The 25661-nt window shown below is 36.6% G+C and overlaps 1 protein-coding gene across 5 annotated transcripts in view; it reads left to right on the forward strand.

Annotated features, from left to right (window-relative positions):
• Window positions 1–25661, forward strand: part of MNAT1 (MNAT1 component of CDK activating kinase) — a 213467-nt gene that overhangs the window by 133578 nt on the left and 54228 nt on the right. For 3 of the 5 annotated variants that reach the window (XM_036309137.1, XM_036309146.1, XM_036309167.1), the window contains exon 7: window positions 7281–7402. In XM_036309137.1, coding sequence (XP_036165030.1) covers window positions 7281–7402 — 122 coding nt within the window. Of the gene's footprint in view, window positions 1–7280; window positions 7403–9886; window positions 9912–19018; window positions 19107–25661 lie in introns of those variants that run through there. The other 2 variants (XM_036309156.1, XM_036309176.1) reach the window with 2 other exon arrangements.

Consider the following 25661-nt stretch of genomic DNA (forward strand, 5'->3'; position numbering starts at 1 on the left):
TTACTTTGTTCTCTAGGGCACTACTTTACTAAATGTGTCTCTTTACTTTTATTTATGTATTTTACTTATGAAGGTTATAAAATAAATTTTTTTTAACTAAAACTGTGTATACTTGTGTTTGTGGAACCACCATTTATGCTCAGTAAACATATACTGTTCCCAGACAAAACACTTACCAAGTGATTTTGCTTTTGTAATTTGTATCGTAAACATAAAACATCTGTCAATTTTGAAAAATGATCTGCTAAAGTATAGTAAAATATAATTTAGCCCGGCCGGCATGGCTCAGTGATTGAGCGTCGACCTATGAACCAGGAGGTCAGGGTTTGATTCCCAGTTGGGGCACATGCCTGGGTTGCGGGTTTAGTCCCCCGTGGGGGACGTGCAGGAGACAGACAATCCATGATTCTTTTTCATCATTGATGTTTCTCTCCTTCTCTCCCTCTCTCTTCCTCTCTGAAATCAATAATAATAATAATAATAAATACATATATGTATAATTTTAAGAATTGGTCATTATAGTCAACTTTCTAGGAAAGTGGTTTCTTCTACGTTGTTAGGAATTATTCTTGTTGAAATAGTCTTTCTTGCTCATATTTCAAAGTTTATTAATTTATATAGATTAATAGACAAACTGTCAATTTGTATATTATTTGAGGAAATAATATTTTGTTTGTTATGAAAAGACTGAATTTCTATTACTTCTAAGAGAGCATCTAAAAATGATAAAGCACAGCCCTGGCCGAGTGGCTCAGTTGGTTGGCAACTGGTTGATGTTTCTCTCTCCCTACTTCTCTATAAAATCAGTGAAACAGGATTAAAAAAAAAAAAGATGAAGCACATATCTCAGTACAGGTGAAATTGGCACCAATTTAAATCTATTATGAAAAAATTAAGTGTGAATATTTTCTAAAAAATGTTATATGTTTTAATGAACTAGTACTTCTATACTAATTGAAAAAGCACTTATATGCTAATATTTTAAAATGAACACTTTCTAATAAATATAAATATATATTGTTAAAAGCTTGAAAATAGAATCAGTTCTTGTGGTGGCATATCCTTTCTATCATACCTTCACAGTGCCTAGTATCTGCTGAATGTTAGATAAATGATTTTTCATACTGTAGTCCTGTTATAGAAAAGTGTTTGGTGCATTCCAGCAGTATAGGGTTTAAAACCTGGGTAGATTATTTGGCCTTGAAAAACTTCACTTTCTTTTCCTATAAAACAGGCAAAATAATAATTATCTGTAATGTATATATAGTGCCTACCATGGCATATAGTAAATATTCAATAATTATTTCTGTGTTCTTTCCATGGAATTCCACTGCTAATAATTACATTCCATATGTGCGTGATAATTTATGTGAAATTGCAAGTGAAAGAGAATCAGGGAATCCTCACTATTCTATTCTGCATTTACAGTCCAGATTTAATTGCATGGTGGTTTTGTGAAGGCGGCGGCAGCAGTGGTGGTGATGTGTGTGGAAGGCAGTTTAGAATGGTTAGGGTATCTATAATAATAAAAGTGTAATATGCTAATTAGACCGGATGTCCTTCCAGACATCCTTCTGGGATGAAGCCGGGGCTGCAGCTGCAGATGTGAGGAAGGGATCAAGGCAGCTGCCGTGGCTGTGAAGGCCTACTCTTGCAAGAATTTTGTGTATCGGGCCTCTAGTCCTATATAATAAAAGGCTAATATGCAAATAGACCGAATGGCAGAATGACTGGTTGCTATGATGCAAACTGACCACCAGGGGGCAAACACTCAACGCAGGAACTGCTCCCTGGTGGTCAGTGTTCTCCCACAGAGGGAGCACTGCTTAAGCAGAAGCCAGGGTCATGGCTGGTGAGCGCAGCGGCGGTGGTGGGAACCTCTCCCGCCTCCACAGCAGTGCTAAGGATGTCTGACTGCCGGCTTAGGCCCGCTCCCCGCCAGTCAGACAGCCCCTGAGGGCTCCCAGACTGTGAGAGGGCACAGGCTGGGCTGAGGGACAACTACCCGCCCCCCTCCCCAGTGCACGAATTTTGTGCACCAGGCCTCTAGTTTATAATATTTGCTGTGTCCTTTTAAGACAGAAGAAGAATAAAGTCAGTTGCAGCTTGGCTTAGTTGTCTACTTATTTTCTACAATGGGAATGGCACAATAATGACCCAATCTGTAGTTAATTTACCTCAAATAGAATCAGGAGATTTTTTATGTAGTTCTTTGGGGGTATAGCCTGGAGTAGGGGATTGGAGAGAGTTGGATACTTTTGTATCCTTACAAAACATTTGTTCATTTATGGAACAAACATTCATAGGCACTGTAGTAGGCACAGAGTTTAGATCTAAGCTTTTTGCTAACTTTTCACTGAAAAATATTTTTGCTTCAGAAGATTACTAATTTTATGATATGCTGTTTTTTGTTTTATTTATATAATAATAATACTTTTAGAGAATTTTATATAAAGTAATTTTCATATTTTATCACATTTAGAAATTTAGATTTATGTATAAGTTGTCATTGCTGTTGGTTAGAGAAAAGTTCACTTAAAGTGCCAAGATAAGAATTATTTCTTGGAAGCTATTTTTTGTAATTACTAAAAATAAGCTAAAATGCAATATGCCTGAAAAGTTGTTTTTAAAATTTTGGCAAGTACTGTTTTTCTTAAAATTAATGTAGGCTCTTTTAAGGAGACAGGTTTTGTCTCACCAAATAGACTCCTTGATGTTTTTCTTTTCTGATCTTTTTATAGAAACAGATACGATTTGCTGGACATTCTGTCCTCTTGGCAACAAATGGTGGTTCAGTAGCAAGACAAGCATCAGAGAAAGAATGTAAAAATAATAACTTATTTTCAACACTGCCTCATTTATCAGTGCTCAGGGAAGAATAAAACCTAGAACAACAAAAACAAACAAAATAAACACAATCTCTTCTTTGGACTCTACCTTTTCTTAAAGGTACTGCCATCTCCCTATTTTCATTTTGCCTTATGATTTGATGAAAACAGTAGTCAAGTTCACTCAGTGTTTCTTATTTCTTTTATCATTGATATTCTGGCTCCTATTTTCACTACTATGCTAAAGTTACTCTTGGTATTGAAATTCCCTTCACTGCAAATGCTATTCCCCACTTCTCCCCCCACATTTCAGCCCCATTCAGTCTTTATAGCCCATCTCAAATGTCATTTTTTCTTTATAAATTTAATTGAATGAACATTCAAATACCTGTCATGTTTAGCAGACTCATATCATTTGTACATTTAACTTATTTGAATTCAACTAAAGTTGAAAAAAACACCAAACTAGGGAGAAAAAATAGCAAAGAATTCTTCTCTTCCCCCAGTAAAGTGTTTTCAAAACAACATGGTTGCCAAAAGGAAGCCAACTACTTTATCTGGTTTTCCACAGAACAGTAATCTATTCCAATGCTAGGGAAAACCTATCTGAATTGGATTTATACAAAGATATTACACAGAACAATGTAAAGTATACTTCATGGACTATGTTAAGGATTTTTGAGGGGTTATTTTGAGCAGTTTTTGCCTTACTCTAACTTTAGAACCTACTCTTTGTGTAAGATGTGACTTTACTACTACAGCTATGTTGAACTTGAGTCAGTCACATCATTTAGGACCTTTCTGGGTAACATTTGGATCTCTTTTGAATGTTTTAGGTGTAGAACTATCTGAGGCAGAGATAATTAATTCCTTTTTGTCTTTATTTTTGCATTTGGGGGGAGATAAATCTGTATGAATGCAGTAATAGTCACAACACATAAAAGCAGGAGAAAATGCTATGGCTTTTTATTTCATGTTCACCTATATAGTTTGAGATGCTTGGCATTTTTTTTTTAATGTACAGATCTTATTCCATTAAAATATTTTTATTGATTTTAGAGAGAGAGGAAGGGAGAGGTAGAGAAAGATAGAAACATTGATTAGAGAATTATCGACTGGCCACCTCTTGCATGGCCCCTATTGGGGATCGAGCCCGCAACTCGGACATGTGCCCCAACTGGGAATCAAACTGGTGACCTCTTGGTGCACGGGCCATTGTTCAACTATTGAGCCACATCAGCCAGGCAAACACTTGGCCTTTTGAAAGTCAGTTGTATGTGTCCACAAAGATATTGTTGCATTTAGTTTCCATATGAGCCATAATAGTTCTACTCCAATGCAAAGGAATTTATAGAAATCTTTTTTTAAACATGCAGGGTTAGGTTGTAATTATATTTGAGATGCTTTAATGATATTAATCTTTTAAAATATATATTATTTCCTCATTTTCCTATAACATTTTAAGTTTCTAAATATCTTACATTTTATTTTTGAAGTTTTTTTTCTCAAGGAATAGTTTATATTGGTGTAACAATAAGAATTGCAAAAACAGAATTGATGTATTATTACTATTACTATTATTATTTTAAATGTTTTTATTGATTTCTGAGAGAGGAAGGGAGAGGGAGAGATAGAAACATTAATGATGGGAGAGAATCATTGATCGGCTGCTTCCTGCATGCCCCCTACTGGGGATCAAACCTGCAACCCTGGCATGTGCCCTGACTGGGAATGAAACTGTGACCTCCTGGTTCGTGGGTTGACACTCAACTACTGAGCCATATCGGCTTGGCAAGTGGATGTATTATTAAAGAGGTTATTTTTTGTCTGTGATAATTTGAAGACTAAATGGTATATGTTGTAGAGATGGGATTGCAAATACATTTATTTAATAAAGCTTTAAAGTAACTTCAGTGCAATCAAAAGATTTTGATGACATTAGGGACAATTGATAGAAATAGTTTTGGAGACTTGGCTTGGGCAAGTGAGAGTACAACTCTTTTAGGCTATTTGACTTGTAATTTATTTAACAATAAGCTTAAGCCCAACTAAGTGGTTATATAAATTATTCTTTGATGTTTTAAAGCATAAGTTAAATATTTGAATGGAACTGATCATTATTGAAGAGCTAGAAAAATTTACTGCTGTTTTTAGTGTATTTAGGATGAAACCTTGAATTCTGGAAAAGCTTGTTTTCTTTGAGAAGTAAAATTTTTTGGGAAAGTTGGTAATCTAACTATTGGGCACCATATTTTAAAAGACAAGAAATACTGGATTCCAAAATGGTGGCAGAGTAAGTAGAAGCAATATTGACACTCTCCCAGGGCCAAACTGGAAATACAACAAAAATACAGAAGAAACACCCTGAAAAATCAACTGAGGACTACCTGGAGAGAACACTGATAACCAAGGACAGAAAGTGGAGACCTCTAGAGACTGGTAGGAAGGGCAGAGGCATGAAAGGGCTGGCTGGGCTACCACAGGCAGCAGCTGAAGTCCCAGAGAGATATCTCTGTGGAGGGGTTCCCACTGAGAACTCTGGTGTCTAAACCCCAAGCTGGGCCCCCAAGCCCAGAGCACCAGAACTGAGAAAGGTGCCTACATAACATATGGCTGTGAAAAGCAGCAAGGCTGCTGTCTGCCAGCGAGAGACAGCTGCAAATGCGGGCACCCTCTTAGTTCTCAGTGGGAACCCCCCACACCTGAGATCTCTCTCCAGAACTTCAGCTACTGTCTGTGGGAGCCCAGCCAGCCCTTTTGCACCTCCGCACTTCTTACCAGTCTCTATGTGGTCTCCATTTTATGTCCCTGGTTATCAGGGTTCTCTCCAGCTAGTCTTCAGTTGATTTTTCAGGGTGTTTTTTCTGTGTTTTAGTTATATTTCCAGTTTGGTTCTGGGAAAGTGTCAGTGTAGCTTCCACCACCATTTTGGAATCGAGCATCTTTCCATGTTCTCATTAGCCATTTGTATATTTCCTTTGGTAAAATGTCTATTAAAATCTTTTTCCCACTAGATAAATTTTTTTGGACTTAAAATTTTTCTTCAGTTATAACATTACTTTGTATATATTCTAGATACAAATTCTTTTATCTTTACTTTTTAATCCTCACCTGAGGATATGTTTATTGATTTTTTGCGGGGGAGTGGGGGGTGGAGAGGGAGGGAGGGAGGGAGGGAGAGAGAGAGAGAGAGAGAGAGAGAGAGAGAGAGAGAGAGAGATCAGTCAGCTGCCTCTAGTCTGTGCTCAGACTGGGGATTTAACCTGCAACTTAGGTATATGCCCTGACTGGGAATTGAACCTGCAACCTTTTGGTATACAGGGCAATGCTCCATCAAACAAACAAATAGTCCAATTAAAAACCGCTGGCGTGGCTCAGTGGTTAAGTGTTATCCTATGAACCAGGTTGTCATGGTTCAATTCCCTGTCAGGGCACGTACTCTGATTGCAGGCAGCCCTCTTTTTAACCTGTGTAGTGCACTATAGATAGATTCACTTTTTTAGAAATTGGATTACTGTGAAATAGTATAAGATTTAGCTTGCCAGTTTCATGTTTATTTAAAAAGGCTGTGTAACATATGAAGGTAAATTGTTAAAATAATGTTAATGAAGTTTTCCAGATTTTTCACTTTTTTCTGTTTCCTGTATATTTTTCCAGTAAGATAAATGAGTAAATCAGAATATTTAAAACTCATCTTTAAAAATTGTGGTAAAATATATAATATAAAGTTTATAATTTTAATAATTTCTAAGTATATAGTTCTTAGCAATACATGCATTCACATTGTTGTGCATTCATCACCATTGTTTATCTCCAGAGTCTTTTATCTTTTCCAACTAAAACTCTACACCCATTAAAGACTAACACCCATCTCTTGGCTCCCCCTAGCCTCTGGCAACCATCATTCTACTCTCTGGCTCGATGAATTTTACTACATTAGAAATTCCACAGAATCGGAATTATACAATATTTGTCCTTTTGTCACTGGCTTATTTTACTTAGCCTCATGTCTTCAAGCTTCATTCATGTTCTAGCATGCTTCAAAAAAATTTTTAAGGCTGAATAATATTCCATTATGTATATATACCACATTTTGTTTATTCATCTATCAATAGTATCCATTAAGTTTGCTCTTCCATGGGTAGCTTCTACCTTTTGGCTATTCTGAATAATGCTGCTATGAACATGAGTGTACAGATATCTGTTTGAGGTCCTACTTTCATTACTTTTGTAGAAATAGAATTGTTGGCTCATGTAAATCACATGGCAATGACTATTTGTTAATTATGTGATGTGGATTTCAGTAATATAATGAATTATACCCATGGAATAGCAGACATAATGGGTACTATTTTTAATGTAAGGAAGTTAGTCCATTTTTAAAAATGATTCAATTAAGTATTAATATGAAAATAATATTAAGAGGTATTCTTTCCTTCATTTTTCTAACAGAGTCAGCATATTTCATTAGCACCTATTCAAAAGCTTGAAGAAGCTCTATATGAATACCAGCCATTGCAAGTAGAGACATGTGGACCACAAGTTCCTGAGTTTGAGATGCTAGGAAGACTTGGGTAAGTGCCCAAAAGAACTTCTCATTGAGTAGCTGATGATTAGTGCTTTGTTTTTACCATTTTGAGCTGACACTTTAATGTTATTAAATTTGAATTTATGGAATTGTATACTCTTTTATAAAAAAGAACTAGAGGCCTGGTGCACAAAAATTTGTGCAAGAGTAGGCCTTTCTTCACCCCTCCCCCGCCCCCCCATCCCCGGCTGCCGGCACCGGCTTCCCTCCAGCACCTGGGACCCGGGCTTTCCTCCTCCGGCCACTGGCAGGCACCCAGGACCCGGGCTGTCTTCCCTCCGGCTCCGGCTTTGTCAGGGAGGATGTCTGGTCTAATTAGCATATTACCCTTTTATTATTATAGATGGTGCTTTGCCCGGTTGGTGTGGCTCAATTTTTGAGCATCTACCTATGAACCAGGAGGTCACAGTTTGATTCCTGGTGAGGGCACATGCCCAGGTTGTGGGCTCAATCCCCAGTGTGGGGCATGCAGGAGGCAGCAGATCAATGATTCTCTCTCATCATTGATGTTTCTGTCTCTCTCTCCTTCTCCCTTCCTCTCTGAAATCAATAAAAAAAAGGAATGGTGCTTAATACTAAGTTAATAAATTTTTTTGATGATTTCGTTAGTTATTTTTTGAGATTGAGATTGGATTGTATTAGTTCCTTTTTAAGGCTTTCCTTGGCAGCCTTACTAAAGTAGCTGTTCATTTTCAACTCACTGCATATTTTTTAGAAAGAGGGGTTTAATTTAGTCAGTAGTAAGCCAGTAAAAATAAGAGAGTTGAGCTCCTTACCATGAAAAAGAGTAGATTTACTCACTGTCTGCTGTATGAAACAGTATTATGAAAAATGAGCCACAAAATATATTTTGTGAAAAGATATATTGTAGAGCTAGCCAGTGGCTCAAAAGTTATATGTATCCATTTTGAAAATGACTGTGGAATTGTGTCTTTTGTGAGGTTTAGAGATGATCACAGTCTTTCTCAGGGGTACGGGTAGGTATTTGTATACAGGCACAGACTTTGTTGGATGGAGCAAGTCTATTTTGTTGTGATGTTTCAACATAGATTATTGAATGAAAAGATGATCCAGAATTAGCTGTTTTCTAACAAAATAAAGTAATGTAAAGTTATAATGTGAATAGAAAATAAATGTTACTATGAAACCAAGTAACTAAAAAAAGATCCTAACAGCAAAAACAAGATAGATGAAATAGATAAAATCAATATGGTCTTCAAAATCAAAACCAAAGTCTTGAAGATGATGCATGGTATTTTGCATATGAACACGGAGGCTCCAAGGTCAAATTACTATTAAAATGATAGCTAATTTACTTATTTGCGACTTGGTAGATCTTATGTTTTCTTTAGTTCTGTGTTCTCTTAATGTCCTATGATCTCCCAGCATGAAGCCAGGGGAATGTGAAACAAAATCTAAAATGCCATTTGAGTTTGAGATGACAAATTCATCAAAAAATTGGCCTAAAGGAGACAGACAATATAAGGTTGTATGATGTAAAAAGTTATAAGTGAAATAGACATTGATATCTTATCTCTTAAAATCTTTACTTTTATGCATGTGAAAATAAGTATTTAAAATAGTACTCCTCTGTTACAAGCTGATTTTCCAATAATTTTTTTATCAAAATTACATTTGAAAGATAATAGAAATTGCCTTGCATAGTAACAATGCACAAGTAAAATGTATGATAACAATTCATACAAAGGTTAGGAAGAGGGGTAAAAAAAACTCTGCTATTGAAATGTTCTTATACTATGTGTGAAGTGATGTAATAGTATCTGGAGATAGACTGTAATAAGTTAAAGATGTTTAATATAAACCCTAGAACAACTACTAAAAATGTAAAACAAAGTGGGATAGTCAATAATTCAGTATCAGAGAAAATAATAAAGTCATAGAAATATTCCATTAATGAAATGGAGGGCAGGAAAGGGGGGGCAAAAAATAAATGGGACAGTTAGGAAACAAATAATGTGGTAGATTTAATATTAATTATGTCAGTAATCACAGTAAATGCACATGTTTTGAACAAACACCATCCAATAAAACTTTCTGAAGTGATGGAAATATTCTGTCCTCTCAGCATGGTTATGGCCAAAGGCTATGGATGTATGCAAGCTTGACCTTATACTAATTATCTGACCCTGCAGTCCTAGGTAGCTGAGGGATGTGGGCTGCTGGGGGTGCAGCAAGTTTTGCCAAAACAAGGCTTGATAGAGTTCACCCCTGGCTGTGCTGGACACGGTTTAGAATTCAGTATGATTTAAATAAACACATGGCTTGTGGCTATCATATTGGATAGCACAGGATTTAAATACTCCAAATAATAGGCAGAATTTGCCAGATTAGATTTTAAAAAGCAATATTATTTGAAGCCATAGGCTTTCTTACTTTTTTTCCTATTATTCTAGATCTAAGAATGCATACTATAATTTACATACTATAATTTACCTACTATAATTTTCAGAAATATTTAGAGAGAGATTGGAGAAGTTGCCCTATGAAGTGACTTTTCAGAGAATGATTTGGTATCCTCAAAGGTGTAGCTCTTAAGGTACAAGGAATATTAACTTCAGTTGACTAAAGGTGTAATTGTTACATACCTGTCCCAAGAGTTAGTCCACATCTTTGCTAGAAGATTGTATCTAATAAGCCCCAGTTATCCCTTTACAGCCAGTTCTCCCCTCTAGCTTATATCCTCTTTCTTTTTCTATTCCATTTTATATTATGTTATTCTATAGAGGGAACAAGTTTAATTTCTTTAGAGGCAAATAGAAAATAAATTAACTACCTTATTTCCATTTTCTTATATCTGCTCTGAAATCTTTATGGCATGAAGTTAAGAATAATACACTTGTACTTTCACTTTAGTTGGTGCAAAACGTGGATGCAAGCACTTTCAAAATAATTTTATTTATATAATTTTGGGAGCAGGTGACATAAGGTCTTGGGAGAATGCCTCCTAAAATCTATGTTTTTGTCCTCATGTATAACTTTGATAAAGGATGAAATCAAAAGTATATTGCTATGAGGTTTTAGGTGGTTTTTACTGCGATCTTTCCTAAAGTTAGTTAAACTTGAGCAGTAGATGAAGACTAAATGAGAATCTCTCATTCAGGAGGGTATTATGAATATATAGTTATAGTTAAGATTGCACTGGCAGTACTTTTTGGATTTGCTGAAGGCAATATGTAAATATGTTTTATTAATTCTGTGCCAGTGGGAACAAGCATTGGGAAAACTTAACTGCTAATTGAAATTCCCCAGACTATGACTTTAGTGGTTAGTAAAGTCTCATTGATTGGTACCATGAGACTGTCTTTGTAATCATCAACTGGCTTTCTAGTGAATATTTTACTACCTTCCACCCAAAGAAGAATTATTTCCTTAACTGATATAAGTTATAAGCATTTATCAACTTCATTCATCAATTTCAAAATTATTTAATCAGCTATCACTATTATTTTAAATAGATATGTGCTTTATTTAACATGAGCTGTTCATTTGTGAGCATATTATAGAAATAAGGAAAAACTTGTTTTATGAGATAAAATATGATCTTTAAGCAGGATGTATATTTTTCAGTTATCTTTTAAAAAAATCTTTATTGTTGAAAGTATTACAAATGTCCCCCATTCTTCCCCTATTGCTCCCCTCCACCTGGTTCTCACTCCACCCCAGGCCTCCACCACCCTATTATCTGTGTCTATGGGTAAGGCATATATGCATATAAGATCTTTGGTTAATCTCTTCCCACCCCCACCTTCCTTCCCTCTCAGATTCCTCAGTCTGTTTCATGTTTCCATGTCTCTGATTCTATTTTATTCATGAGTTTATTTGTTCATTAAATTTCTTGTTCACGTATTTTGATTTTTAGATTCAATTGTTGATAGATATGTATTTATTGCTATTTTGTTGTTCATATTTTTTTGTCTTTTTCCTCCTCCTCCTCCTCTTCCTCCTCCTCCTCCTCCTCTTCCTCCTCAACCTCCTCCTCCCCCTTTGCTTTGCTTTGCTGTTTTTAAGATTCTCTCTTTGTCTTTAACCCTTGCCATTTTAATTATGATGTGACTTCGTGTGGGCTTCTTTGGGTTCCTGTTGTTTGGGGTTCTCTGTGTTTCCTGGGCTTGTATATCTATTTCTTTCACCAGGTAAGGGGAATTTTTCTGTCATTATTTCTTCAAATAGGTTTTCAATATCTTGCTGTCTCTCTTCTGGCACCCCCATGATGCAAATGTTGGTACACTTGAAGTTGTCCCAGGGCCTCCTTATACTATCTTCATATTTTTGGATTCTTTTTTTTTTTGCTCTTCTGATTGGGTATATTTTTGCTTCCTCATATTCCAAATTGCTGATTCGATTCTCAGCATCCTCTACTCTACTGTTGATTCCCTGTAAATTATTCTTCATTTCAGTTAGTGTATCCTTCATTTCTGGCTGGTCCTTTTTCATATCTTTGAAATTCTCACTAAGATCTTTGAAAGTCAAAGTCCCTTTAAGCTCTCATTAAGATCCTTGAACAACCTAATAATCATTGTTTTGAACTCTGTATCTAGTAGTTTGCTTTCTTCCATTTCTTACACTTGTGACATTTTCTTTGTCTCCTCGTTTTGGCTGCTTCCCTGTATTTGTTTCTATGTATTAAGTAGAGCTGCTATGTCTTCTGGAATTGGTAGAGTGGCCTTGTGTAGTGGGTGTCTTGTAAGGCCCAGTGGCTCAGCCTCCCCAGTCACCTGAGCTGGGCACTCCAGGTATGCCCCTGTGTGCACTCTTGTTGTAGTTGAACCTTGATTGCTGTTGGCATCACTGGGAGGAATTGACCTCCAGGCCGATTGGCTGTGAAGACCAGCTGTGACTACAGTGGGAGAGCTGCTGTGCAAGAAACACCCCTGTGAAGCAGGACTTGCTTCAGAGGGGCTTTGGTGCTCACTGAGTCTGCCCCTTGAGTGTGTCGCTTGTGGATGTGTAGAGTTGTAATCTGGCATGGTCTGAAGCTGTCCACTGGGTGCACTGGCTCTGGAGTCTCCCCAAAAGTGCAAAGTCAGCCACTGCCTGGGGCCACCCGAAAGGAGCTACAGAGGATCAGTAGATGGCTGCTATTTGTATTGGGCTAGGAAGTGCCCAGGAGAAGCCCAGGTATGAAGCAAGGCAGGCTGGTTCTAGTGCCAGGTCTTGGGATAGGTTTGGGGCACGCTGACGCCAGCTGCTGCTTGTAATGTCGTTACAAAATTTTCATTATGTTTTCTATCTGGTTCTTGCTTAAATATACTTTTATTTTGTGTCAAGCTGCTTTACTGAGCTCTAATAATTTCGATTGTTCTATTAGGTGAATATCTGGAGTTTTATTTGAAAGTCAGTCATCTGAAAAAATGAATTTTTTCTTTTAAAAGCTTTATCTCTAAGTTCAGTTTCATATTTTATTACATTTGGCTAGAGCTTTTTGATCTGGTGTTGCATAATTCTGGTAATCGCTGTTTTTTTTTGTTTCTGATTTTGAGTGTGTGTGAATGCTTTGAGTGTTTCAGCATTATCATGTTGACTGTTAAGTGATGATTTTTGTTTGTTTGTTTGTTTACTCATATTGAAGACATTTCTGTTTTTTGTGGTCAAGGTCTTTACCTGTTGACTGATTATAATGGATTGCCTAAGAATGAAGAAAAGGTGTTTGCTTTGTTTTATGCTTGTTTTGTTTTGATGCTGTCTAATTAAGTTTAGATCTTAGTTTTATAAAAATCAAAGAACATGGAAAAATACAAATATCACAAAAATGATTGCAGTTTGTGTGTGTTTATAATATATAACATATATTACACTTTGTTTTAATTATGAGGGTATTACTAAGTTAACTCTTTTTTGCTGGCCATGACAGCAGAATGTCTTTAGTATCTGTTTTTTGGGGGGGTTTTTATTTGGCATTGAATTAGAAATCAACTCACACATCTAACATGAACTTCTTGCTTAAAGTTTCAGTTTGGCTGTAGTCTGGTAAGTTTTACATCTTTTTTATGCAATCATGGAAAAATTATGTTTCTGCTTGAAGCAGTTGTCAAACAAGCTTCTTTCATCGACAGTCAGACACAGGGCAGCTGAATGAGGCTGTTTAGTCTAGAGTAAATGCTCACGAGATTACAAAGTCACTAAGGAAATGTAATTATGCAGCTGATTCCAGAATAGTCTTTCGTAGTAAGGACTTTAAGAGTATTAAATCACAATATTAATTTAAAAATACATATATTTTCCAAAATTAAGCTCAGAAAGAAAAGCAGCACCAAATTAATCAAATTATTATCATGAAATATAGTTTTTTTTTTTTTTTTTTTTTAATTTTTTTAATTAAATCTTTATTGTTCAGATTATTACATTTGTTCCTCTTTTTTTCCCCCCCATAACTCCCCTCCTCCCAGTTCCCGCCCCACCCTCCGCCCTCACTCCCCACCCACTGTCCTCATCCATAGGTGCACGATTTTTGTCCAGTCTCTTCCCGCATCTCCCACACCCCTTTCCCCCCCAGGAATAGTCAGTCCATTCCCTTTCTATGTCCCTGATTCTATTTGTAATCAAGAGTTCATTCTGTTCATCAGATTATTTATTCACTTGATTCTTAGATTCACTTGTTGATAGATGCATATTTGTTGTTCATAATTTGTATCTTTACCTTTTTCTTCCTCTTCCTCTTCTTAAAGGATACCTTTCAGCATTTCATATAATCCTGGTTTGGTGGTGATGAACTCCTTTAGCTTTTCCTTATCTGTGAAGCTCTTTATCTGACCTTCAATTCTGAATGATAGCTTTGCTGGATAAAGTAATCTTGGTTGTAGGTTCTTGGTATTCATCACTTTGAATATTTCTTGCCACTCCCTTCTGGCCTGCAAAGTTTCTGTTGAGAAATCAGCTGACAGTCGTATGGGTATTCCCTTGTAGGTAACTGAGTTTCTTTCTCTTGCTGTTTTTAAGATTCTCTCTTTATCTTTTGCTCTTGGCATTTTAATGATGATGTGTCTTGGTGTGGTCCTCTTTGGATTCCTTTTGTTTGGGGTTCTCCGCGCTTCTTGGACCTGTAAGTCCATTTCTTTCACCAGGTGGGGGAAGTTTTCTGTCATTATTTCTTCAAATAGGTTTTCAATATCTTGCTCTCTCTCATCTTCTGGCACCCCTATAATTCTGATGTTGGTACGCTTGAAGCTGTCCCAGAGGCTCCTTACACTATCCTCGCATTTTTGGATTCTTTTTTCATTTTGCTTTTCCGGTTGGGTGTTTTTTGCTTCCTCGCATTTCAAATCATTGACTTGATTCTTGCGCTCCTCTGGTCTGCTGTCGGGAGTCTGTATAATATTCGTTATTTCAGTCCGTGTATGCTTAATTTCTAGTTGGTTCCCCAATATAAGATCGAGGGTCTTATTAGTTTTCTTGTAGATCTCATTAAGTTTATCGGCGGCTTCTAAACAGTTCTTGAGAGACCTTAAAAGTGTGGTTCTGAACTCTATATCTTCCATTGACAATTTTGTCCTGTTTCTTTGTCTCCGCATTTTGTTATGCTTCCTTGGTGCACCCCCTAGTGGTCTTTGTTCGCAGTCTTATAGTTAAATCTTGATTGTTGTAGCTAATTCCAGGGAGGGTTTGACCTCCAGGCCAAGTGGCTATGAGAATCAGCTGTGTCAGCAGTGAGAGAACTTCTGTCCTCTAGGGAGGTGCTAATCTAGCCTTTGCCTGAGGCTATCCAGCAAATGCCTGTGTGCAGGGCTTGGGCGGGGCGGGTCGCACAGGATCAACAGGGTGGGCCGGAGAGAGCAGTTATGGCGGCTCTCAGTCCTGTCCCCAGGGGCTCTGCCTCTCTGAGTCCCAGCACCCGCTGCAAAGCTCAGAGAGAAAGTTGCACTCACTCTGACCGAAGCCAGACAGTCCCGCTTCTCCCGTTTGAGTCTGGGTCCCTAAAGACTTGCCCGGATCTGGAGCTCAGAGTCTGGGACTCCCTCCCGATTGAAAACGCCAACCGCGCCCTCTGCCGCCAGCCCGCTCCGCGCACTCCGCACCTCAGAATTTGACTTCAGCACTGTGCCTCCTCTGAGTGTCCGTATGCGTTTCTCTTTCCTCCTAGTTGTAGGACTTCCACTCAGCCAGCGTTCCTGTGGTTCTGGGTGATGTCCCTTCCGTTTTTTGGTTTCACTTTTGAAGTAGTTGTTCAGAGCAGCAAACTCCGGCGTTAACCTATGCCGCCATCTTGGTTCTCCTATCATGAAATATAGTTTTAATTCAGATTTTTTAGGACCCTAAAACAGCAAGTTCAGTTTGTTATTGGAATTTGGTCAATTCCTTCCAAATCACTGTAAAATTCAATAGCCTCTGTATTTCAGTATATATTGGAAAATGAAATCTCATAGTATTTACCTCATGTTAATTGAGAAAACAATTGGTATTTAGCACTTCCTTTACTTTTGTTATTCATATGATTATCAGGCACTTCCTGTGCCAGTTTCTTTTTCTTCTAGCTGCTGAGAAAATAGCAGTGAGCCAAAACAGAGAAAACAAACACCTACTGTCATTAAGTTTACATTCTTCTGGGGTGAAACCAACAATAAAAATACATGAATGAACTAGTACTTTGAAGTAATTAGTACTTTGAAGACAAATACAGCAGTATACAGGGAAATATAGTGATTGTAGTAGAGTGCTATTTTTGTAAAGGTAGTGGTGGAATCTTTTGTAGGATGATATTTGAACCGAAATTAATTAAGCAAAGAAGCTAATCATGTGATATCACCGGGACAGTCAGAAGGAACTGTTAAGTGCAAAGGCCCTGAGGTGGGAGTGTGTGAGGAAGAGAAAGCAGGCCAATGTTAGAAGCAGAGTGAATTGGGAAATGGTAGGAAAGGAGGTCAGAGAGGTAGCAGGTTTTTATGTAGGAGGCGGGCCGAGCCCAATTAAATCATGTCCAGTTTTTTAGATGATGGTCAAGACTTGGGTTTTTACTTTGATGGGAAGTCATAGGAAAATTTTGAATTTAGGTGTATTATTTAACTTAGAAAGATCGTTACAGGAGAATTGATGGTGGGATGAAAGCAAGAAAAGTTGCAGCAATCCTGGTTAAGGTGGTAGTGGCTTATAATACTAAGCTAGGGCTAAGCAGTAGATTTCAAGTAAACAGTGATAGCCCAGTGATTGTAAAGGCGAAGAAATAGAACTTAAATTCTTGGAGCACTTAAGTTCTTGAAAGCTTGTGTTTAAACACAAGCTTTCAACTGGAGGACATCTGAAAACTGCTAGAATTAATCCTAAAGAAACAAAGACATGATCAGTATTAAAATTTCTGGAATTTATTGTGAATAGATGTTTATGAAACTGTCAAACTCATCCTTATTATTAAGATACTAGAGGCCCGGTGCACGAAATTTGTGCAGTGGGGGCAGGGGAGTCCCTCAGCCCAGCCTATGCCCTCTTGCAGTCTGGGAGCCTTCAGGGGAGCCCTCTTGCAGTCTGAGAGCCTCCCATAGGGAGTGGGCCTAAGCCGGCAGTCAGGTACCCTTAGCACTGCCACGGAGGCAGGAGAGGCTCCCACAGGACACCGCAGCTGCATGACCCCGGCTTCTGGCTGAGCGGTGCTCCCCATGTGGGAGCGCACTGACCACCAGGGGGCAGCTCCTGCATTGAGCATCTGCCCCTGGTGGTCAGTGCATGTCATAGTGACCGGTTGTTCTGCCATTCGGTTGATTTTCATATTATCCTTTTATTTTTTACTATATAGGATTTCCTAGTTGCCCTGGCTGGGAGGCTTGGTTGGAGCATTGTCTGGGACACCAAAAGGTTGCTGGTTCCATTCCCAGTCAGGGCACATACCTAGGTTGTGGGTTCAATCCCCCGTCAGGGCACCTCTGGAAGGCAACCGATCAATGTTTCTCTCTCACATCAGTGTATGTGCACCTTATACCGTTGCAATAACCTGGTTATTATTTAACAGGAAAGGAGTGAAAGGGGAGACCAAATAGTATAGGCATGCCATTTTTTCAGCTTTTCCAAAAAGCTACATGTAATACTCCAAGTCTGTCCCCCACTGATATATGGGGGAAGGGACTAGACAAAGGCAATTTAGACGCATGCCAAGTAAGGTCTAAGTGACTTGGGAGACTGATTGCCCGCCAGTCACACCTGGAAACAAGTAATTGGCCAAGATGGACATGACCATTGCAAGCTCAAAACATAAATATTTAAATTACTAGACAACAAATTAAGCTCTCTGTCTCTCTCTCTGTCTCTGTTCCTCTCTCTCTCTCTCTCTCTCTCTCTCTCTCTCTCTCTCTCTCTCTCTCTCTCTCTCTCTCTCTCTCAGACACACACACACACACATGCGCGCACATGTGCTCCAGTGCTCCCGTGCCCACATGCTGCATGGCCATGTTGGGCTTCACACATGGACTGATAGACTTTAATCTGGCCTAGTCTGAACCACAACGGCTGCAACATGGAACAGAAACTCTGGACACTGGCTCTCTTTCTGGTTCTGCCAAACTCCCAACTGCCCCTTTTTCAGGACTGATTTGGGGGAAATGGGACATTGCAACCCAAGGGATGTAACTGTACGCCAATAAAATCTTCTATCACCTCTCTTACTCCTTAAGGGCTTCTGAAAATTATTTCAGCCCCACTCCAAGAACTCCACAAACAGTGGAGGAATCCCACTCATTTACCCCTCTAGCAGCCCACCTACCTGCCTTTAGTACTTACACACTTAAAAACTGTAGCAAGTAAATTATGGTACAAAAACATCATAAAAAATAAAAAAAATGTTGATGTGTTCTTTTAGCAAAATTAGTCCAAGTTCTTGTCTCATGTTTTTGTGGAGTGGAATCCATCCTGTTTAATGACAGACTGGATGAGAATGTAGTATTTCCTTTCTGCCCTTAAAAATTCACATGAGTGATTGCCAGTGGGCATCAGGGGTCTGTTTTGGGGTGGTGAAAACGTTCTAAAATTGGTTGCACAACTCCATAAATTTACTAAAAATCATTGTACACTTAAGAATATATAGAATATATTGGTAACTCACTGATTTTTGAGTTTGAGAAAATTCACCCAAGATATTGTCATAGCCTCTTAAAGAGATGATGCAAAAAAAAAAAAAAAAGATGCAATAATTTGAGCAGTGCAGTAAAAAACACCCAGAATTGACATAGTTTTGATTTATTTAACTATTATATCATTCTTCATGTGATTTAATCATTCTTTTGCTTATTATTCTTAGTGGTTTTTAAGCATTGTAGAGAATAATTGAAATAGGATGATAAAACAATCATGTTTCAAGCTATAGTAAAAATAAGGTCACTAAGATCTCATAATCTAAATTACCTACATGGTAATTTAATTGTGGCAATATAGAATAATTTCTATTTTTAAACAGTTTTACAATAAATGGCACATATTTCAAATGCATGGTTTGATGTATGTGTACATACAATTATGACATCTTCATAATCAAGGTAATGAACATATCATCACTTCCAAAAGTTTGCTAGTGTCACTTGTTAATTTCTCCTTCACACCTCTCAGACCTCCACCAAAAAACTACTCATATGCTTTCTATAACTATAGATTAGTTTCCATTTTTCAGAATTTTAGGTTCCTTGGCTGTGGCACTCTCAGACTTTCCTAAGATTTGCCAACATTTTGTGTGGGATTATTGAATCAATAGATCAATTTGGAAAGAATTGGTTCTGTTTTAAAAAGCATCTTCTGATTCTTGAACAAGGTATATTTTCCCATTTATTTAGGTCTTCTTTAATTTCTTTCAGCAATGTATAGTTTTAGTGTACAGGTTTTGTATATAATTTATCAGATGTATCCCTAAGTATTTTATATAATGTTACTGTTAAATGCTTTAAAATATTTTTATTTATGATTGCTTATTTCTGGAATGAGGAGATAGTTAAATTTTGTATATTGATCTTATAGCCTGCAACCTTGCAAAATTCATTTGTTCTAATAATCTTTTGTAGACTCATATAAAAAATCATGTCATCTGCAAATTCTCTCTTATTAAAGGGTGTCCCAAAATTCACACAAGAAGTAATTTTGATAGAAAACACAGGTTTATAATTAAAAATTGTAAATTTTTTATTGATTCATAAAGTATACAGTATAGGATTATGTATGGAATAGCATATCGGGTAAATGGCCTCCACGGCTTTGCTGGCACATACACACTCTTTTGTTATTGCCTGAGCAGCTGTATTTACGAAGAAGAATGGTCCAATGATGCCTCCAGCCCAAAATCCGCACCAAACAGCGACACATTGTGGATGCATTTGTTTCTCAACAATCACTTGTGGATTTTCTGAACCCCAAATGCAACAATTTTGTCGATTAACCAAGCCATCAAGATGAAAATGAGCCTCATCGAAATTCTGCCACATTTATGCAAAACAGTCATGGAAAATTTTAACAAAAGAGTGAGCATGTGCCAGCAAAGCCGTGGAGGCCATTTACCCGATATGTTATTCCATACATAACCCTATACTATATACTTTATGAATCAATAAAAAATTTACAATTTTTAATTATAAACCTGTGTTTTCTATCAAAATTACTTCTTGCGTGAATTTTGGGACATCCTTTAGTAATACTATAAACTTTAGGCTTGTCACAGCCTCTTCATTTCTTCAACTCTTTATCACTATGAAATGATCCTCTTTATTTATTTATTTTATTTGTTAATCCTCACCCAAGGATATGTTTGCCATTGGAGAGAGAGAGAGAGAGAGAGAGAGAGAGAGAGAGAGAGAGAGAGAGAGAGAGAGACTTTGACATTGATTGGTTGCCTCTTGCACCTGCCCCAACTGAGCTGGAGATGGAACCTGCAGCCCAGGAACTAAACCCTTGATCCTTCAGTGCTTGGGCCAACACTCTAACCACTGAAGAACACCACCAAGGCTAAAACAATCCTCTTTATTCCTGGAAATATTCTTTGCTGTGAAATCCAATTACTTTGGTATTAAAATAGCTATTTCAACTTCCTTTTGACTAGTGTTAACATAGTTTGTTATAATGGGCTTTACTTGTTATTTTTAAATGAATGATACTTGACCCTTGAACAGTGTGGGAGTTCGGTGCACTTACCCCCCCTCCCCCGTGCAGTTGAAAGTATGTGTATAACTTTTGACTCCCCCCAAACTTAACTATTAATAGCCTACTATTGACTTGGAAGCTTTACTGATAATATGAAGAGTCTATTAACACATATTTTTTATGTTAAATGTATTACATAACTATTCTTACAATAAAGTAAGCTAGAAAAGCATTTTATTAAGAAAATCATAAGGGCCTTAGCCAGTTTGGCTCAGTGGATAGAGCATTGGCCTGTGGACCAAAGTGTCCCAGGTTACATCTGGTCAAAGGCATGTACCTTGGTTGTAGGCTCCTTCCCCACCCTGGCCCTGGTTGGGGCTCCTACAGGAGGCAACCAACCAACGTGTTACTCTCACATCGATGTTTCTCTCTGTCTTTCCCTTTCTCTTCCAATCTCCCCCCAAAAAACCAAAAAACAAAAAACAAACAATCAATGGAAACATATCCTCCTCAGGTGAGGATTAACAACAATAACAAAAAATCATAAGGAACAGAAAATACATTTATAATATTTATTGAAAAAAATTCACATATAAGTGAATCCATGTGGTTCAAACCTGTGTTCTTCAAGGGCCAACTATAATAAATATTTTTCAAATTTTTAGCTTTAATTAATATGGAAAATATAGGTAAACACCTAAACAAAACCTTTTTGTGAGTCCTCAGTAATTTTTAAGAGTGTAAAGAGGTCATAAAGCCCAAAAGTTTGGGAATTGCTAATGTGCTATATTTTTTCATTAGATATGCAGCTTTTGTAGCAATCTGCTTATTCATCCATTTATCAGATGTTTATTAAGTCCAATTTATTTTTAGGAAATAAATGTTTATAACACATGGTTTTGACCATCAAAGAATTCTTGATATAGAGTCGAGGGTTATGATGGTGTGTAAATAAATAGGATATAATGCAATATGATATATAGCTCCCATAGTCTCACTGCATCAAGCATACTGTAAAACAGCAGAGATTTTAGTATTAAACATATCTGGCTTCAATTTAAGCCATGTTCCTTTGCTATGAGAACTTATCTTCTCCGAACCTCACTTTTCTATTTGTAAGATGGAGATAATAATAGAATGTATCTCTCAGGATTATTTTGATTATATAAATTAATTTATTTTTCTTAGGGCATAGTACTTTTTATGCTCAGAAGAGTTCAATAAATGTTAATTGTTATTATTTTAATAGTAAAGAAGGTTTTAGAGGTAGAGGTCAAATCTGGCTTTAGAGGCAAGAGAATGGTTCATACAGGTGGACATTTGTTGAGTGAGTCTAATTTTGATTGACCAATAATGGGAACTAGATACTATAGATTAAAGGCATGCCCCTATAGGAGTTGGGATTATATACTGTCTGTACCTGATGAAAAATCAGTGTGATTAATGAATATCACCAGGATAAATTACCAATAGAAATAATGTCATCTATTCCTGTTAATTTATCAATTTAAGATGTAATAATACCAAACTATTTAAAAGTTATCACATTAATCTTGAACTGTAGGGACTAAGAGAACATACTCTGGAGCTTGTCTGCTTAGGCTTAAGTATTGGGTTTTTCATTAACTAGTTTTAATACTCTGGGAAGTTTACTACTGTCTCTGTGTCTTAGATTCCTCATTTTCAGTTTGTAGATAATATTAGTGTTTATCTCATAGTTATGAGCATTAAAAAGTTAATAAATAATATACCGTTAGAATAATATCTGACACATGGTAAGTACTATATACATGTTAGCTATTTGAGTGACAAATGCTACCATTGGAGTTAACATTTGTTACTGGAAATATGGCCCTGGCTGGTTTGGCTCAGTGGATAGAGCGTCAGCCTGCATACTGAAGGGTCCCGGGTTCGATTCTATCAAGGGCACATGCCCGGGTTGTGGGCTTGATCCCCAGTAGGGGGTGTGCAGGAGGCAGCCGATCAATGATTCTCTCATCATTGATGCTTCTCTCTCTCTATTCCTCTCCCTTCCTCTCTGAAATCAATAAAAAATACGTCAAAAAAAAAAATACTGCTAATATGTAGTGAGCTCCATAAATATTGAATTTTATAGAATTTTTAAAGCCTAATTTCATCTTAAATTTGTTGATTGGTTTTGTTTGTTTTATTATTGTGACATCATAATCTCATAATTTCTCATAATCATAATCTCATCCTAATTTCTCATTATTAAGTTTCATTTTCAGGCCAAAGTTACTTTAATATAAAAACAATGTCTAATTATGGGCCATTTAGTTGTCCTAGAGTGATCTATATTAGTTTGATTCTTTTTCAAAATTGTTTTATTTTTAATCTAGGCACTGTTTCTATTTCTATAATCTCTATTTTCATTAAATGTTACGATTTTCAAAAAGCATATTAAGAATAATAATACCATGTAGTTTGTTTCCTATCCAAATATCAACATAAATAATTTGCACATATCATGCCTAACAGAATTATTTCCTAGTCAGTGTTCTATAACATAAAGTAGTAATCAAGGAATGCTTGTTAAATGCTTAAACAGATAAGGAAGAAGTGAGATGGGTATGCTTGTAGGTCTTCAGCATTTATCTTTTGCTTATAATTGTTGTAAAGAATACTTAATGGAAAATGTTAAGTGTTTTAGAGGCAGTTTCGAGTCTTGTAAATAATGATTTTAGTAATAAAATGTAGAACACAAATTAATCACTTAAAGATTTGTATTCTCATTGGGGGTAACATGTTCATGCTTGCATGAAGTGAGGGTCTTTAAAGACATCGGCAAGAAGAGTCTCTTTTAATTAGATGTTGGCTAGCCTGCCAATTGAAGGTACTGTAAAGTGTATAATCACTAATTAATTCTTAAATTTTTTGCCAAGAACTCAGGAATCACAGGCTAGGGTTATGGTAACTATTTGGCAGTGTGCAATGAAAGATTCATGTTCTCTTAAACACCACTTGCAAGTAGAGATAACTTTACTTTCCTTAGGTATGTAGAAATTGTATTTCCATTTAAAGGGACTGAAGTTTTTTAAAAAAGAAAAACAATCTGGAAATTGAGCTATTAGGAAATTATTAGACATTAGAGGCCAGGTGCACAGATTCATGCCCTGGTGGGGTCCCTCGGTCTGGTCTGCATCCTCTCGCAATCCGGAACCCCTCAGGGGATGTTGGAGGCCTGGTGCATGGATTTGGACCGATCCCTGCAGGCCAGGCTGAGGGACTCCACTGGTGCACGAATCCGTGCACTGGGCCTCTGGTATGCATATACCAGAATGTACTCTTTTTTGGTTAATTTCTTCTTCCCTCCCCCCTCCCCCTCCCCTCTTCCCTCTGAGATTCATCAGTCTATTCTATGTTTCCATGCCTGTGTGTTGAGCGTCTGCCCTCTGGTGGTCAGTGCGCATCATAGCTACCGGTCAAACAGTCGAATGGTCACTTAGGCTTTTATATATATAGATGGGTAGCTTGGTGACTCTCTTAACCTTTCAAATGTAAAACATGTTGGCTCTTGGGTTAAAGAATCCTGCTAATTTGTAGTTATCATGTTCTATGATTTTAACCTAGGTCTGTTTTCTTTTTTATCTTTATTAACTAACATACAATTCATGCTTTTAATTTCTCTTAATTCTTCTACCATGAATTTACCAATTAAATTATCTAGCATGAGAAACATTAGCTTTTATACAAGCTATTTGAAACTGTAACTCACTCCTGTTTTCAGAAAGAATAGAGATTATAATAATTTAGAGTTGAAAGAAGATACAGTATAGTATAGGGTGGGGCAAAAGTAGGTTTAGAGTTGTGAGTACATAAAACAGTTTATTCTTGCATTATTTATTAATTATTGTATTATTTCCCATATGAACAACTGTAAACCTGCTTTTGCTCCACCCTCTATACAGTGTATTAAGACAAGTAAGCCTTTCTTTTTCTAAGAGTTTCCCCCAATTATTGGCGTCACATGTATGTAACTTTCTTAAAGGGCCTCTATTAAATAAATATGTTCATTGAGTTTTCCCCATTGTAAAGGTAATACATGTTCATTACATAAAAACTTTGAAAATATAAGTAAACAAAAGAAAAATTACACATGTTTTAACTATTAAGTTATTGTTTTTTTTTATATGCAAAATCATAATAAGCTATAAGTGGTCTCTACTTTCAGGAAATAATTACCTATGCTTTTTTTTCTTAGCACTTTATTATCTAAATGTCAACCCCTTTCTTCCTGGTTTGGAAGAAGCCAGTGTCACTACTCCTCAAACAAAAATCCAGCAATGAAAAACCAGATAGTTGGTTCTGCTGGTACAGAATCAAAATATATTTAAGCTTTGCTTTTAATAATTTTCAATTATTTTAACATGATAAGAATGCCCAAAGTAGTCATTATTTTGATTTGAAGTTAATGTTACCATGTTTTTTTTTGTTTCTCTGTGTAACTGGTTTTAAATGTAAAAACATAAATCCTAAAGAGTAGGAGTGGAAAAATGGGGATGGTTTTCATTTGCTACAATTTCCTGTGAGACATAGCTCTAAACAAGGCCCATATTTACACAAGACAATATAGTTTTATGTACAGTGGTATATTCAGTACATTTTGAAATTCTTTAACCAGTCATCTGTATTTAATACTTTCATAGTAAATGTGTTTAATAATGCTAGGTGAAATTTAAAATAATTTTATAATAATTTTACAGTAGAAACACCAGCTAAATCAACCTTTTGGTAATAAATGTCGGAAAAAAATGAATCATTTTTGCTGCCACTGCAAAATCAATTGTGTAACTGTTCTTTTTAAACTGACTTTTACATTACTAAATTCTAAACACTACACTCCTGTAACTTGTCAGAAGCAGGTTTTGGTTAATAGATATTTTCAGTGATGTAATGGGAACTTTTGGCAGCGAGTCAGAATATAATGGACTGTGATTAATGTTTTAATAAGTACTTTTCTATTGCTCATGAAGTAGAGGAGAAATGGTTTCCTGCTTGGATTGATAGGAGAATAGCAGGTGTGCATATAGTGTTTTTAAAAAAGCATTTGAATATTTTTCTTAGAATAACTAATGTCTTTATATGATTAAAATTTCTTATCATAGGAGATGCATATGTTACCATAGAAATGTGCAATTTATATGGAAAAATAAAATTAAGAGATAATT

The sequence above is a fragment of the Myotis myotis genome, unplaced genomic scaffold, assembly GCF_014108235.1.
Source record: "Myotis myotis isolate mMyoMyo1 unplaced genomic scaffold, mMyoMyo1.p scaffold_m19_p_1, whole genome shotgun sequence".
Taxonomy (NCBI): domain Eukaryota; kingdom Metazoa; phylum Chordata; class Mammalia; order Chiroptera; family Vespertilionidae; genus Myotis; species Myotis myotis.